This window comes from Vidua chalybeata, chromosome 14 (assembly GCF_026979565.1).
Source record: "Vidua chalybeata isolate OUT-0048 chromosome 14, bVidCha1 merged haplotype, whole genome shotgun sequence".
Lineage (NCBI taxonomy): Eukaryota > Metazoa > Chordata > Aves > Passeriformes > Viduidae > Vidua > Vidua chalybeata.
The window spans coordinates 1,157,466-1,172,190 of record NC_071543.1 but is presented as its reverse complement, the minus strand read 5'-3'; the positions used below and the strand labels follow the sequence as shown (position 1 = coordinate 1,172,190).

The window sequence follows — 14,725 nt, the reverse complement described above, 5'->3', positions numbered from 1 at the left end:
GTACAAACATATTTTGTTTTACTTCACAGAGAGACTGGTTGTCAAGCAGGAAACTTTGAATGAAAAGGTGTCCTTTCCTCATGAGGCCTAGAAAATCTAGGAAACCATTATGCATGACAGACCAAACCATCAATAATTTCAGGCTGGTATTACACATTTAGATGTAGGAAGAGCATCCTTGTGAAAATTTGCTTCTTTACATGTTGGCACATTACAGGTCAGAGAGGGCACATCACCTGGCATCCCACTGGGAACCTGATGTCTGGCCAATTTTTAGTGCAGTAGGATTATCCCAGTAAGTTTGCTTCTGTGTAAAACTTAGAGTTTTCATCCTAGAGGTGCAGCTGTCCTGACAAAACACAGACAGGCATTTCTGCCTTGCTCTCCCAAGGAAACAGAGCCCTGAGGAGCTGTAGCAGCAAGAATGTGCCTGTGAGGATGAGGAAGAGGATGGGCTGGTGGGCATGAGACAGGCCAGAGGTGCCTGGGAGGACAGCCAGGGGTTATCCAGGCTGATGACTTGTTTCCCATCAGTGATCAACATCATCTCCTGATCAGCAGCTGGGAAAGAGGGTTCTGCACCTTGTGGCCACAGAGCTGCCAGGGCAGGGAGCAGGGCTCAGAGGAGCAGCACTGCTTTTGCCCCTGCTGCATCCTTCCCTGCCTTCCAGCTGCTCACACAAGTCTCTGCCCTATGCACCCCTGGGTTTAGAAAGCAGAAAGATTCATGTTCTTCCAAGTTGCTCCCTCTTTGTTGGGTTTGGTTGAGATTGAGCAGCGAGTTGGAAAAACTGCAGGGAGATAAACAGGGATGTCACAATAAAGCCCAGCCCCGTGGGCACCAGGCCAGTCCTGACCTCAGGCACGAGCCCTCACTGCCTCTTGCAGGATGTTTCTAAGGGAAAGGAGCTGAATCCTGTTTGCCAGAAGCCAAGGAAACCCAAAGCACAGACTGCAGTTCTTCAGAGTTGTTCTCATTCAGAGCAGCTCCCCGCAAAGCTGCCCTGAATTTGCCTAAATCTAAAACCCTCAGCACCATGAGCTGGGAAGGCTTGGTGCACCTGCTCCCAGAGTCAATATTTGCTCAGCTCGCCTGTGCCTGGCTGTCTCCACACCATCTCGTTTGCCTTGCCCACATGGAGCAGGGTGGCCAAGGTTGCCAGCGCCTAAAAATAACACCTCCCTTAGTAGCCACCCTGATACCTCCTCTCTGTGGAATCAGGGCTGCTGCAATCATGTTTTCTCTTTGCCTCTTGACCCCTTAAATCACTTTCAGATCTGCTGGCCACTTTCAGGGGGATGGGGCAGCAGGGTGGACATCTCAAAGGCAGCTGAGCTGTTGCAATCTCAGCAAAACTGCCTAGTGGAGTGGAAGAGAGAGAGTCAGTCCTGTAAGCCCATGTGGGAAAGGCTCAGATCCTGTGCCAGAACTCTGTTAGGGAGCAGCAGAGAAGCCAGCAAGACCAGGGGAGATGCAGAGCCTGACTGCAGCAGCTTTGCTCACAGTCACTGTCTTTGTAAACAGCTCCTAACCCATGAGCAGGACACAGACCCGTGTCCCAGGCCATGGGGAGATGACACATCCACGGCACGGGTGGATGGCTCCAAGCTGCACCTGGAGTGATTTAATCCCTAATAACAATATTTAAATGCTTGACAATTGAAGAACTCTCACGCAGCTTCCCTGTCAGTGTATCAGAGTCATCTTTTCTAAGCTGTAATGTTAAACAGGTTTAAGATTCCTCCTTTTCAGAGCAGAGTGCCACAGTTAGCTCCTGCATGCCATGCATTTAGTGCTGGAAGCCATTCTGGAGGCTGGACTTGCTTGGAGGCCTGGTAGGGAGCTCCAGCACCCTGGTGTATCATTTGATGTTTCTACATCAGGGTTGTTGTCAGGGTTGTTGTATCTCAGTCCTGTCACCCTTGAGGAGGACTGATCCAGGGGCTGTGTCCTGCCAGCAAGAATCTACAGTCCCATCTCTGGATGGGTGGGAGCATCCTGAGGCAGAGGTAGCTGAGCAAAGATGGAAAGATGGAAATGGGTCTTGGAGATGCTGGTCGCCAGCTGGGGCACTGGGGCTGCCCTGGGGGCTGCATGGTGAGCACTGACAGGGAGGCAGTGAAGGTTCACAACCCTGTGCCACTCAGCCTCGGTGGGATTCACACACGGTGGAAACTATGCCCTGGTTTTCCTTTTGGAAGGGGATTCCCAGCCCACCTTGGCCTCTTGGTTTAATCTCCCAGCAGCGGCTGTTTATCAGCCATTGCCTCCCTCCCACTGGGATTTGCTCCCTCCCTTGCTGCTGACTCTCCAAACCCTGCAGAACAGAGCAGGGAAAATGCACAGATATGTCCTCATTCAACAGATGGCTTGAAAAAATCCAGGAGGGCTCGGCCCTGTGTAGAAGCCACTTGTTTTAAGGAGGCTTCATCCACAGAACACATGGTTTCCTTTCATCACTTATGCCAAGACTGGAGCTGGGCTAAGAGGCGTCACCTCCCCACCACTGCGTGCCTGCCTCCTTTGAGCTATGTTGAGAATCTCTTCACTCCTCTCCCTCTGGTTTGATGCTTCCCCTTTGATCTGTGTCATCTCAGGTTTATTTTCCAAGGTTCAGAAAGAGCCTTGTCAAGCAGGCAGGGGCAGAGCCTCTCAGCAGAGCACGTTCACTTGTCAGGCTCCTTCTCTTCCACATCAAGTTGTTTCTTTTCCTTTATCTTCCTGCACAGCAGCCAAAGAAGGAACTTCTTTACCCTGGCCCTGGGAGAAATCTGCCAGGGGCTGGCATGGCTTGGGGATCTCATGCAGCTCTGCCCAGGGCTGATGGCTTCACACCCAAGTTTGTTGCACTTTGTGGTCCAGAGCGTGACACTCTGGCCTAAGGTGAGCCTTCCTTTGCCAGAATTGCCTTGGTGGCTTACAGCAGCAAATATTAAGCAGAGCACAAAACTGGCCAGTGGGTAGCAGGAACCTCTTGTGGTTATAAAACAAGAAAACCGAAATAGCTTTAATGCTTTTCACACTGTGTAGGCTTAAGTGTTTTTTAAAACAGCCTCGGTGTTCCCTGAATGTGGTAAATGAGTTCTTCTGAGTCCTGGAGGGCTCTCAGTGTGCAAGAGGCTGAGCGTGGCAGGACAGGCAGCCTGAGACAGCAGCAGTTCAGCATCCCCAGTTGGCTCAGACATCCCCTGTAGCTGGGCACAAAGGTCCTTTAGGTGGAGGTGCTTTGTGCAAGGGGTAGGTGAGGGCAGGAGCTGCCTTTGCCATATCTGTTGAAGGCACTTGTCAATTTTTTCCATCTCACGGGTCTGTCCTGAGCAGTGCTGGGGCTCAGATGGAGCATGGACCTCTCAAGTGAGCTGTGCTGACACAGACTGCTCTGCCCAGCCTGCTCCCAGCAGTGCACAGGACCTCACTGGGTGGGTAAGAGTGCATCCCACCCCAACAGCTTCCCTGGGCTAGCTGAGCTTCTCCTAGGGACAATCTGGGAACTGGGAGTCGCACTGTCTGCTGCTAGATTGTGCTGTGAGGTTATATGTGTCACACAGATCATGTCTGAGTTTTATTTCTCTTTAAAGCAAAGATCTTTTTTAGCATGCAAACAAATGCTCTCCTAAAAGGGAAGGCACCATCTGCTTCTAAGCACAAATTTAATTTTCCAGAGGGTTAGGTTTAAATAAGATCCACAGTCTCAGAGCGGTAGCTGGGGGAACCTGTAATGGGGTTTGGCCCCTTTGGCATCTTGCTGGAAGCAGATGTTTTCATTTATGGGAGGGAGACACGGTGCCTGCAATGAAAGAGGGCTTCTGGCAGCTGGAGACTCCCAAACTCCCTGTGCTCCTCCCAAAGGCCTGATGGTCGAACAGGTGCTTGCAGGTGGGCTCAGAGCACTGACATGCACACAAAGGACCAGAAGGACATTGTTGTGGGCCCCTCATCCTTGGGGGAGTCAGCAGGCAGGACTCACAGCTGCAGCCAGACGCTCTCCTGTGCACAGCCGTTTGTTGGGTGAGCTGGAGCAAGGCTGTGCAGCTGGCTGGTTTTTCACATGCGAGTGCTGGGAGCACCAGCAGCTCACCAGTTGCACCAGTGCAGGGCCCAGCACAGCCCCTGTGGAGCTCTGGTCCCCATCAGCTGAGCCGGTGGCCCTCATGTGCTCTGCCTCTCTTGCCTTCCAGCCGCTGGTGTTGCTGATGGAGTGGCCTGAAGCCACCAACTTCGCCTGCCTCATCGCAGGCTACTGCCGGCTCCTGGTGGACTCCAAGAAGATGATCCTGTCCAGGGCCCCCAGCCAGCCACCCCCACCTCAGATTATCAAGGCAGGTACGTTTCAGCCTCTGCTTTCTGCGCCAGCCCCTTCCCCAGCCTCCTCCCCTCCCTGTGCTCAGCACTGTGCAGCATTAGGAAGGGGAAGGCTTTCTCTGACATCTCCCCTCTGCTCCCACTCAGCTTGAGAACCAGCAGACTCCCTCTTTAGCCAGAAAGCAAGGAGCAGGGAGACAGGCCCTCATTTTGGATCAGCCAAAATGACTCGTGGTATCAGCTCAGGCCCTAAGCACTCCCCGTGAGTTGTCGTGGCAGCTCCTGGAGCAGCCTTTTGAGAAGACCTGTGACGCTGCCAGCCACATGCCGGGTCCTCACAGAGCAGCCTGTGCACTGCTGCAGGGATGCAGCACACCTTCCCTGGCTGGCATCCTGCTCCAGAGACCCAGCTGAGTGTGTGAGCTCAGGGGGCTGCATTCCTGCTGCCTCTGACACTGCTGCCCCCAGCCCGGGGCTCTGAGCCTCACGGGCAGCATTGTGAGTGTGGCTGCTCTGCTGATTTCTGAATCAGGAAGGCAACTTGGCTGTCCCAGCTTTTCAGGGAGCAGAAGGCTGGTCTGGACACAGCAGGAGCTTCCATCCCGACAGGCACCAATGCTGTCCCTTAAGGATGGATTGGAGGTGTGAGTCACCCTCCAGAAAGAGCAATGATTCTCAAGAGTGATTCCAAACAAGAGCCAACCATGAACTACATGCTGCTGTTCCATCCAGGTGTCCACATCCAATATATTTTGTATAGGAAATATAAAATACGGGTTCAGTGACTGGAGATGGGCAAAATACCAACCCAGCTGCCCCTGGAAGGTCACTCCCAGACCTCCCAAGTGACACTGCAGCTCCAGAGAGCTGTGACAAGTCCTCAGTTTAGCTGCCAGTGTCAGAACTCCCTTCTCAGGATGGGCCTGGCTTGGGGAGGTGGAAGGAGTGCAGAGAGCTCATGGGGTCCTTGGGAAAGCACCTGGTGCCTTTGAGGAAGGCACCCAAACGTGGATCTGGCACATGTGGGAGGACACACTCACAAGAGGGATCAGGAAAGCATCTGCAGCAACCTCAGTGAATCCAGAAAAGGCTTGGCAGGTGATTCTGGTGTAAGCATAAGCAGTTTCCTCTCCTTTCTTCCTCTGTGCCTCTGACTGACAGCTGTCACTGTGCTCTGCCCTGGTTGCCCTATGGAAATGTCTTTAATCACATTTTGCTGTGAGCAGAGGGTGTTTGCAACTGAAGTGGTTTAGAGTGTCATCAGAGGGGTCCTTCCCTGACCCCTGCCACCCTGACGGGGGCTACAGGGACACATGGGGCACGTGGCTGTGGGAGCTCAGAGAAGTGGAGAGCACCCCACAGCCGGGGGCTTGGAAGGAGGCTGGCAGCACCCGCAGTTCCTGGCCTCTCAGGGATGTCTCAGCATGTGCTAGTGGTGTTTTTCCACATTCTAGCTACTGTGACAGTAGCCAGAATTTTTTTCCTGAGATTTTGCTTCAGGGCCACGGTCCAAACCTCTGCCAAAAAGAGTTGTAGGTCTTGCCCTGTTCTTGACAGTCTCAAGTAACCAGTGTAAGTCTGCAGGGGCAGGAGTGAGCGTGAGAGGGAGTCACAGTGTGGGCAGGACAGCGATGGATCTGTGCCAGCCCCTCTCTGGATGGCCTGTCCGTCCTCCTGGGTGCAGTGAAATCCTCCGTGACCAGAGGAGTGGAGCAGTTCCCCTGCAGGCCCTGCACTCAGCCCAGCCGCTCAGGCACCCTTCAGAAGGATGGATTTAGGGTGTGCTGGGGAAACCGTCTGCTCTCCACAGGGCTCAGGCTGAGCTGTCAGAGCTGGGCGGATCACAGGGAGCAGCCACTGCTGATCATTAGCACATCCTTGCAGGAGAGAGCCCCACTGGGATGAATTAAGTTAGCCCAGACTTCCCAGGCTGCAGGCAGACTGTGCCAGAATTTTAAATGTAAAATCAAGCCTTGGCCCGTGCTTTTACCTAGGAGAGGAGCACATCCATCTTCCCTGAGGCCCATTAGAGGCTCCTGCTGAACAGCAGACATTTTTAGAAATGCACACGCTGTCTGAATGTTGTCAGTTGGATCCATCTCTCTGCATTTCCCTGCGGAGCCATGTGCCAGAGCCTTGCCCTCCACTGTGCCATGCTGGAGCTAACAGGTGATTCACCCCCCCTGTCCCTTCTTCTCCCCACTCTCACCATCAGCCATCATCAGCCAAGCAGCTCTGTGCCCTTAGTTGCTCTCTCAGCTCCTTGTCAGGAAGTTTTCTCCTTCCTGAGCATGCAGCAGCCGGATTTTGGATTTTTGGGGTTTGGCCCCATTCAGCAGCAGGCCTTGGCTTGGCACGGGCAGCCAGCAAGCCTCTGCCTCAGCCTTTGCCACCCTTCTACAGCCCACACGTGCCCAGCTCCAGCAGCCTTGTGCTCCCTCACACAGCTGTCATTTCTGAGCGCTGCCACGGCCAGGCATCAAAGAGATTTTGTTTTTATTGGGATTTTAGCATTGCAGGTGACGAACAGTATAATACAAACATGTGTTTGGGGAGACAAATTGTCCAATTTGTTGAGCTAATGAATTTAATTAGGATTTATTTGATTTAATTTAGCCTTGGTCAGACAGAACCTGCATCCCCCGGCAGCCGCTCTCAGCACAGCTGCACAATCCAACCCGCAATGCAGACAGATGCCCCTCCTGAGGGATGGACCTCTGGCCAGAAATTCAAGTTGTATTTCAGCCACTTTCCCTGCACAAGGGAACAAGGGGAGGCTGTCACTGGGAGATACTTAACAGCAAGAGCAACGGGCTCTGCTATAGCCAGCCTGATCCAATAGCTGTCAGCCATACAGAAATAACACACGGATCACAGGCAGCGAGGGACAAGGGGCTGGGGGGTGTCTGTCACTGGAACACAGCCAAGCTACAGTGGATGTCTCCCCAAAAGGCAATATTACTCCACTTTTAGGAGTCTCCTGACGAACACTGCTCGGTGTGGCCAACATTACCCAAAAAATGGCAGCAATTCCTTCTTGCCATATAGCATGGGAGCTGGCAGGCTGAGGCTGGAGGTCCTTGTCAGAGCAGTTGGGCTGCTCCTGCTGCCCTCTGGACACAGCTGGTGGATCAGTGATGCAGCACCCACATCCCTGTGTCCCAGTGTCAGCTGTGCTGGCCAGCCCTCCTCTGGCTCTGCCCAGCCCTGCCCCCAGCAGAGAGCTCAAGCTCAGGGGCCTGTCCTGGGACCAGGACTGTTTCACGTCCTCATCAAGGACACGGTGGATTGAGAGCACCCTCAGCAAGTTTGCAGATGACACCAAGCTGGGTCGTTCACTTGCAATGCCTGAGGGACAGAGGGACAGCCAGAGGGACCTGGACAAGCTGCAGAGTGGCCCATGGGAATCCCACGAGGTTCAACAAGGCCAGTACAAGGTGCTGCAGCTGGGCTGGGGCAACCCCACTGTTGATCCAGGATGGGGGATGAACAGGTGGAGAGCAGCCCTGCTGAGGGATGAGAGGCTGGACATGAGCTGGCAGCAGGAGCTCACAGCCCAGAAAGCCAGGTGTGTCCTGGGCTGCCCAAAAAGCAGCATGGCCAGCGGGTCAAGGGAGAGGATTCTGCTCCTCTGCTCCACTCTGGTGAGGCCCCACCTGCAGTGCTGCCTCCAGCTCTGGGGTCCCCAGCACAGGAATCAATCACATGGACCTGTTGGAGCCAGTCCAGAGGAGGCCATGAAGATGACCAGAGTGCTGGAGCACCTCTCCTAGGTGAGAGAGTTGGAGGTTTTAGTCTTGAGAAGAGAAGGCTCCAGGGAGGCTTTTTAATAGGGCTTGTAGCTATAGGACAAGGGGCGGTGGTTTTAAAGTTAAAGAGAGTAGATTCAGATTCCATACAAGGAGGAAGGGTTTTATGCTGCAAGTGCTGAGGTGTAGGCACAGGTTCCCATCCCTGGAAACATTCAAAATTTCCTTGAATGTTGGACATGGCTCTGAGCAACCTGATCTAGTCGGTGTCCCTGCTCACTGCAGGAGGATTGCACCAGCTGGCCTTGAAATGTCCCTTCCAACTCCTTCTGTGGTGCAGGACGTTTCTCCTCCCCTCATTCCTGGCAGACAGGCCCAGCAGGTTTTCCAAAGGACCAGCCAGGTGGCCTGAGTGTGCTGCAGGGAGCATGGGTGTGCCACTGCAGTGCTGCATGCTGCGGGCCGGAGGGCAGAGAGCACGCGGGTGCTTCTCCAGGGTGAGCAGGAGCTTCCCCACTGTTTTCCCTTCATCCGGGAGCTGCTGCTAATGTCCCTGTTGTGGTTTTGGTTTAGATTACATCAACGCACACAACTTCCAGCGGCCTGCCACGGCAGGGCACATGGGAAAGAAAGAGAATGGGCTGGTGGGTGGCTCTGCCACTGTCACCGGAGCAGCCGGGGCTTCTGCCACCAGGGCTTCGGACTCGGAGCTCATCCGCTTCTGCTACCTGCACATGCGAGAGCAGAGGAAGGAAAGAGAGAGCGGGACGGATATCAATGAAAACCTGATTTTTTTTGAGGAAACTCGTCCCAGGACCAAATCTGACCCCACTTCCAAAAGCTCTGGCCAAGGCTACAACGGGGTGGCTAAGGAGTGTGACCCGGATGGCCTTGAGCAAGACAGGCACGCCAGCAGGGCCAGGGCACACACCATCGACACCCACCTGCGCAGCGACGCCTCCCACTTCTACTGCGAGTCCTGCCAAGCCAAGATCAAGAGCCGGCTGGCCTCGGGCACGGGGGGCAAGCCTGGCAGCACCCGCGACAACATGGTGGACTTGATGTCGCTTCCCCCTCCCGGCAATAACGATGAGGAAGAAGACGAGACAACGTCCCTGCTCCCCGCCATCGCCGCCCCCCCTCCCGGCTTCCGCGACAACAGCTCCGACGAGGACGACCCCAAGCGCCGGGCAGCTGCCCAGAGCCAGGAGCAGGGCCGGCACCTCTGCGGCATCCTCTACGACGAGATCCCGGTCACTCTGATTGACAGCGTGCAGCCGCGCACGGTCCGAGACCACGCCCAAGAGCTGGATGATGCCCTGGTGTCCACCCTGCAGGCACTGGAAGCCCTGGCTGCTTCAGAGGATTGTCCACACCCCCCTCCACAGCAGACAGCAGGTATTTTAGTGGCCGTGACACCCTTTTTTCCCTATAGCCTTTCTTTCCTACTGTACATCCTTCCCTTTAGTCTCCTCCCATCCTATAAGTGACTGTGAAGCAGCTTCTAGTAAAAACTAAGTTGTGGCAGCAGGCTGTAGCAGGAGCAGCCAGTTTGCTGCTCAGAAGATTTCTAAGAAGCTGGGGTGGGGCTCCTCTTCCTGACAGAGGCTGAAGGAGCCTCTTGGTTTATCCCATATCTGCTGTATGCCACGATGCTGGGGCGAGTCTCTAACCAATACTTTGAGCGTGAGCTCCTCCCCACTGTGACCCCACTCAGCTGGGACCTTTGGCCGTTGGTCCTTGCAGGTTCTCACCCGGGTTTTGCAGTGTGTGAGCCCTTCACAAGGCGAACCTGCTGCCAGATGGGTGACTCTGGGACCAGCCTGCTGGCAGCACAGTCCTTTGTCCCTCTTCCCACCTTGGTTGCCCTACTCACTATGGCAGAGTACCTGTTGCCCAATTTTCCTTCATGTGCCAGAGACATCCCTATAGCTCTGCTACCACCAACAATGGAAAGCTTCACAGGATCTTTTCCTGGGCCAGAAGCTCTTGCTGAATTGAGCTATCAAGCCAGCTCAATGCTGACAAAGTGATTTCCCTTACAAGCCTTAACTCTTAGTGGTGAGAAGTCACAGAAGTTTCTCCAGTGTGCCCTGCATTCCTGGGACCCTCCTGCCACAAGGAGCTCCCCTCTCCTCCACACAGCACTGTGGTGTGAGGGTTGTTGTGGGGTTTTCTTTGTGTCCCTCCTCAGGTCTCATTGTCCTGGCTGCCATCACTCCTGAGTCATCCTTGGACTCTGGCCACGAAACGAACTCCTCAGAGCTGACCGATGTCTCGGAGATGGTCTCTGCTATGAAGCAGCATCAGAACGCAGCCTACTTCCTCACCCAACACATCAACAAAGAAAATCTCCTGGCCAGGAAGGACTTGCCTTTCCGCATCCAGAGCTGTGCTGCCCAGGCCGTTCTCACCTCACCCTACCCCCTGAGCCGCCAGGACCCGAGCCCTTCACTGAAGCCAGCCTTCTCTACCCAAAGTCCCAGCCTTCCCAACTGCAAGAGCAAGCAGGAGCAGCAGCACGGGGAGCGGAGCTGCACCTCAGCTGCCCAGCCGGGGCTGACCCCCCAGCTGAGTGAGCAGAGCAAGGGGGCTTCGGTGCCGAGCTCTGAGTGCAAAGGTGCAGGTCACACAAAAGCTGCCTTTGAGGTATCTCTGCATGCCACAGCAGCCCCAAGCAGGGAGCAGGCACAGGATCTCCAAGAGAAGATGCCCAAAGAGGTGCAGCCGAGCTCCAAGCTCCTCCTGGATCAGAAAAGCAGTGTAACTCCCGCCATCGTTTCGGCTGCTCTGCAGCAGGTGGCAAATGCAAAAGCCTCAGCTCCCCAAGTGGTATCAGCCTTAAAAGAAGAACGGAACATGAACGGTACCAGCAGCTGTGCATCAGCCAGCAGCAAGCCTCTGACACTTAAAGGAGGTCCACAAACTGCAGAGACATTATGCAACTGTCAGCAGCAGCAGCAGCAGCAGCAGCAGCAGCAGCAAGTCTCTCTGCAGCAGCACTGTGAAGTTTCTCCAAGTCCTAAGGAAGCTCCTGGCAGTCAGGCTGAAGCTTTCCACCTCACCTCAGCAGGCGAGGAAATGATGTCCAGTAAGACTTTTGCCTCTAAAAGCTACCAGCAAAAAGTGAGTAGAGATGCTCCAGGAAAAGCTGCAAGTGGAGAGACGGGTCAGAAGGCAGGTGGGGAAGCCATAAGCCTCGTCTTGCAGAAACACGCAGCTCCTTCAAACCAAGGACAGAAAATACAACAGGAAAGCTCGGCCAAAATCTTAAAAGCTGAGAGCAGCAATGTGCACTCTCCATCACCTGGTAGCACTTTCAGAAGCACCAGCGAGGAAGCCAAAGGGCCAGTCCAGCTGATGCCCAGATCCGAGAGCCTGCAGATTAGCACCGTGCCTTCCAAAAAAGTAGAAAAAGTGCTGGAGGTATCCCAACAAGATGCTGATGTCCCAGCTAAACCCAAAGCCCCAAAAGCTCCCTTCAGGCTTAGGAACCTGTTCTCTGCAACATTTCCCACCCGGCTGAAGAAGGAGACGGACGAGCGGCAGGCCCAGCTGCAGAAGGTGAAGCAGTATGAGCTGGAATTCCTTGAAGAGCTGCTCAAGCCAAAGAGCAAAGGTGACCTCCCACCACAGGAGTATCTGCACCCACCCGCCCCTGGGCGCTGCAGCTGCCAGCTGAGGAGCAGTCCCGTGCAAAAAGTGCCAGGGATGTCCAGGGAGCAAAGGCGTAGCTGTGACTGCAAGCGGATTTGCAGGGGAATGAGGCCACCCCCCAACAAACTGGTGATACCAGAACTGGAGAGGCGAGACAGGGATAAAGATGCAGATGACCAGAAGCAGGTAGAAGCCATTAGGCTGACCAGCATGAGCAGCCCTTCCAAAGGCAAACGGATACGATCCACAAGTTTAGAGTCCAGAGACAACCGGTCAGATGCAGAGAACGACATGTCCTGTTTGACAACGTGCACCTCCCGAGGGGAGTGCGTGGGTGCACCCCACTACAGGAAGCTCTTGCGTCGCTACAGTGTTAGTGAAATAGACAAGACTGACAGGACATCCTTGTCCTCTGACGTCTACCAGAACATCTACACAACCAAGCAGAAAGGCCCCCAGAAAGAGCCTGAGCCCAGCATCCTCTGTCCCGTTCTGAAGAGCAAAATCCAGGAAGCCTCTGGAGTGGCTGACCCCTCCTATGTCCAGATTGCACAGGACAAGAAGAACCAGAAGGGTTCAGCAGTGTTCTCTGTCCAGGAGGAGATGTACCCAAGTCCTGCTGAGCTGCGGGATGAAGACGTGGAGGATGAGAAGTGCTGCTCCATCCGGTACTGCTTCTACTACAGAAAATGCGATGTTGCAGATGATGGAAGCGAGAAGGATGAGCTGTCCTATTCTATCCCCATGCAGATACTCCCGGGAATGAAGCTGGACAATCAGATGGTCCCAGTCATGAGCAGGACTCTTCAGGTCCTAGATGCAACAGCCTGCAGCAGTCCCAATGAGAGCCAGACCCAGGAAATAGATTTAAGGACCTCCAGCTTTGAGGGGAGCTTGGCAAAGATCAACACCCTTCGAGGCCATGCCTACAGCTTTCCCAACGGGTTTCTGCAGGTGCAGCTGGACACCAACGAGCTCCTGACCATCCTGAGGCAGTGTGTGCTGAGCCCTGAGGTCCGGGACTGCAAACCCTACATCTCCCAGCTGGCTGAGTACAAGCAGGAGCTGGCCCTCAAGTTCAAGGAGTTCCGGGCGTCCTGCCGCCGCGTGGCCGCCGTCGACAAGAGTCCCACCCACATGCTCTCCGCCATCACGAGCAGCTTCCAGGTGCTAAGCAGCCTCATCGAGACCTTTGTGAGGCTGGTGTACGTCGTGCGCTCGGAGTCCCAGCGCCAAGAGCTGCTGACGAAGGTGGAGGAGGTGGTGAGAAACTACACCTTCCTCCTGAAGGCTGCCGAGGAGTCCACGGCCAGAACGCTGAGCCACCAGCAGACCGTGGAGCAGCTCGCCCGCCAGTCAGCCACGGTCGCCACAGTCATGAGCACTCTCACACGCTCCCTAAAGACGCTGATCAATAAGTAAAGCCGGCTGTGGAGACCAACAAGGCAGTGTGTGCCAGGCCATGCTCCCCAATCTCACAGGTCCGGTGAGGATGCGATGTCTGCAGGCCCACGTTTGCCGGGGCTTGCGATAGCCAAGACACTCTTTGATCTCTGCAGAATGGATGGTTGTGTTGGCGATGGGTTTGAAGGGTGGATTCATGCCCTGTCACAAGCTGTGCAATCAGCTGGCCCAGGGGCTCGAGCAGCTTCTCTGCTTGTTCTCCCACACTGGCTTGTTGGTGACAGTACTTGGGAGGTACAGACACCCCATCTCCACACCAGTTTGGTTCCGTGGGGCTCTGGCCTCGCTCGTGCAGACCTTTGTCACAGTTTGTGGTGGGCCACTGAGCTATCAGGGGCTGAGCTGAGATCTCCTGGCTTCACTTAGGCAGTCTGGAACCAAACCAGTGTCACGCCACGTAAACAACTCTTCTGCCTCCAGGATCTTCCTGGCCCACAACACAACGTAATTAGCAGCAGAAGGGATCTCTGGGTGCAAGTCCCTGCTGCTGTGCTGGGGCTTGGGAATTAGTCCTAGCAGGGGCAGGTTGCCATAATGCTGGGACAGAGCTAGGGCACCCTCCTGGGCTCTCTCTCACAGCTTAGGCCCCAGGGCTCTAGTCCTGAGCACAGGCACTGCCTGTGCCAAAGGCAAGGGCTTAATGCCTGCAAGTGGGGACAATCCACAGAACTACAGGACTGTCAGTCTGACCTCGGTGCCGAGAAGGTCACGGCAGATGATCTTGAGTGCCATCACGTGGCACACACAGGGGATCAGGCCCAGCCAGCACAGGGGAAAGGCAGGTGCTGCTTGACCAGCCCGGCCTCCTTTGTGACAGGGTGACTCTGTGGGTGAAGGAAAGGCTGTGGATGTTGTCTGCCTAGATTTTAGTAAAAAATCTAACACTGTGTTCTTCACTGTGTTCTTCAGCATTCTCCTGAAGAAACTGGATGGACGGATGGATAGATGGATGGATGGATGATGGATGGATGGATGGATGGATGGATGGATGGATGGATGGATGGACGGATGGATAGATGGATGGATGGATGATGGATGGATGGATGGATGGATGGATGGATGGGTGGATGGATGGATGGATGGATGGGTGGATGGATGGATGGATGGATGGATGGATGGATGGATGGATGGATGGATGATGGATGGATGGATGGATGGATGGATGGATGGATGGATGGGTGGATGGATGGACGGATGGACGGATGGGCGGATGGATGGATGATGGATGGATGGATGATGGATGGATGGATGGCTAGATGGATGATGGATGGATGGATGGATGATGGATGGATGATGGATGGATGGATGGATGGATGGATGGATGGATGGATGGATGGATGGATGGATGATGGATGGAGGGATGGATGGGCCCCAGAGAGTGGTGGGGAATGGAGCTCAATCCAGCTGGGGCCATCACCAGTGGTGTTCCCCAGGGCTCAGTGCTGTGACCTGTCCTGCTTAGTATCTTTTGTGGACACCCTCAGTCAGTCTAGAGATGCCACCAGTTTGGGAGGGAGGGTTGTGCAGAGGGCAGGAAGGCTCTGCAGAGGGA

General features: G+C 54.7%; 1 protein-coding gene across 4 annotated transcripts in view; it reads left to right on the top strand.

Annotated features, from left to right (window-relative positions):
- FRMPD3 (FERM and PDZ domain containing 3) overlaps positions 1-14,423 on the top strand; it is a 58,826-nt gene extending 44,403 nt beyond the window's left edge. For all 4 annotated transcript variants that reach the window (XM_053955991.1, XM_053955989.1, XM_053955992.1 and 1 more), the window contains 3 exons: positions 4,180-4,324; positions 8,626-9,450; positions 10,247-14,423. In XM_053955991.1, the coding sequence (XP_053811966.1) occupies positions 4,180-4,324; positions 8,626-9,450; positions 10,247-13,131 (3,855 nt within the window). In that variant the 3' untranslated portion in view covers positions 13,132-14,423. The remainder of the gene's footprint in view (positions 1-4,179; positions 4,325-8,625; positions 9,451-10,246) is intronic.
- Positions 14,424-14,725: the final 302 nt, after the last annotated feature.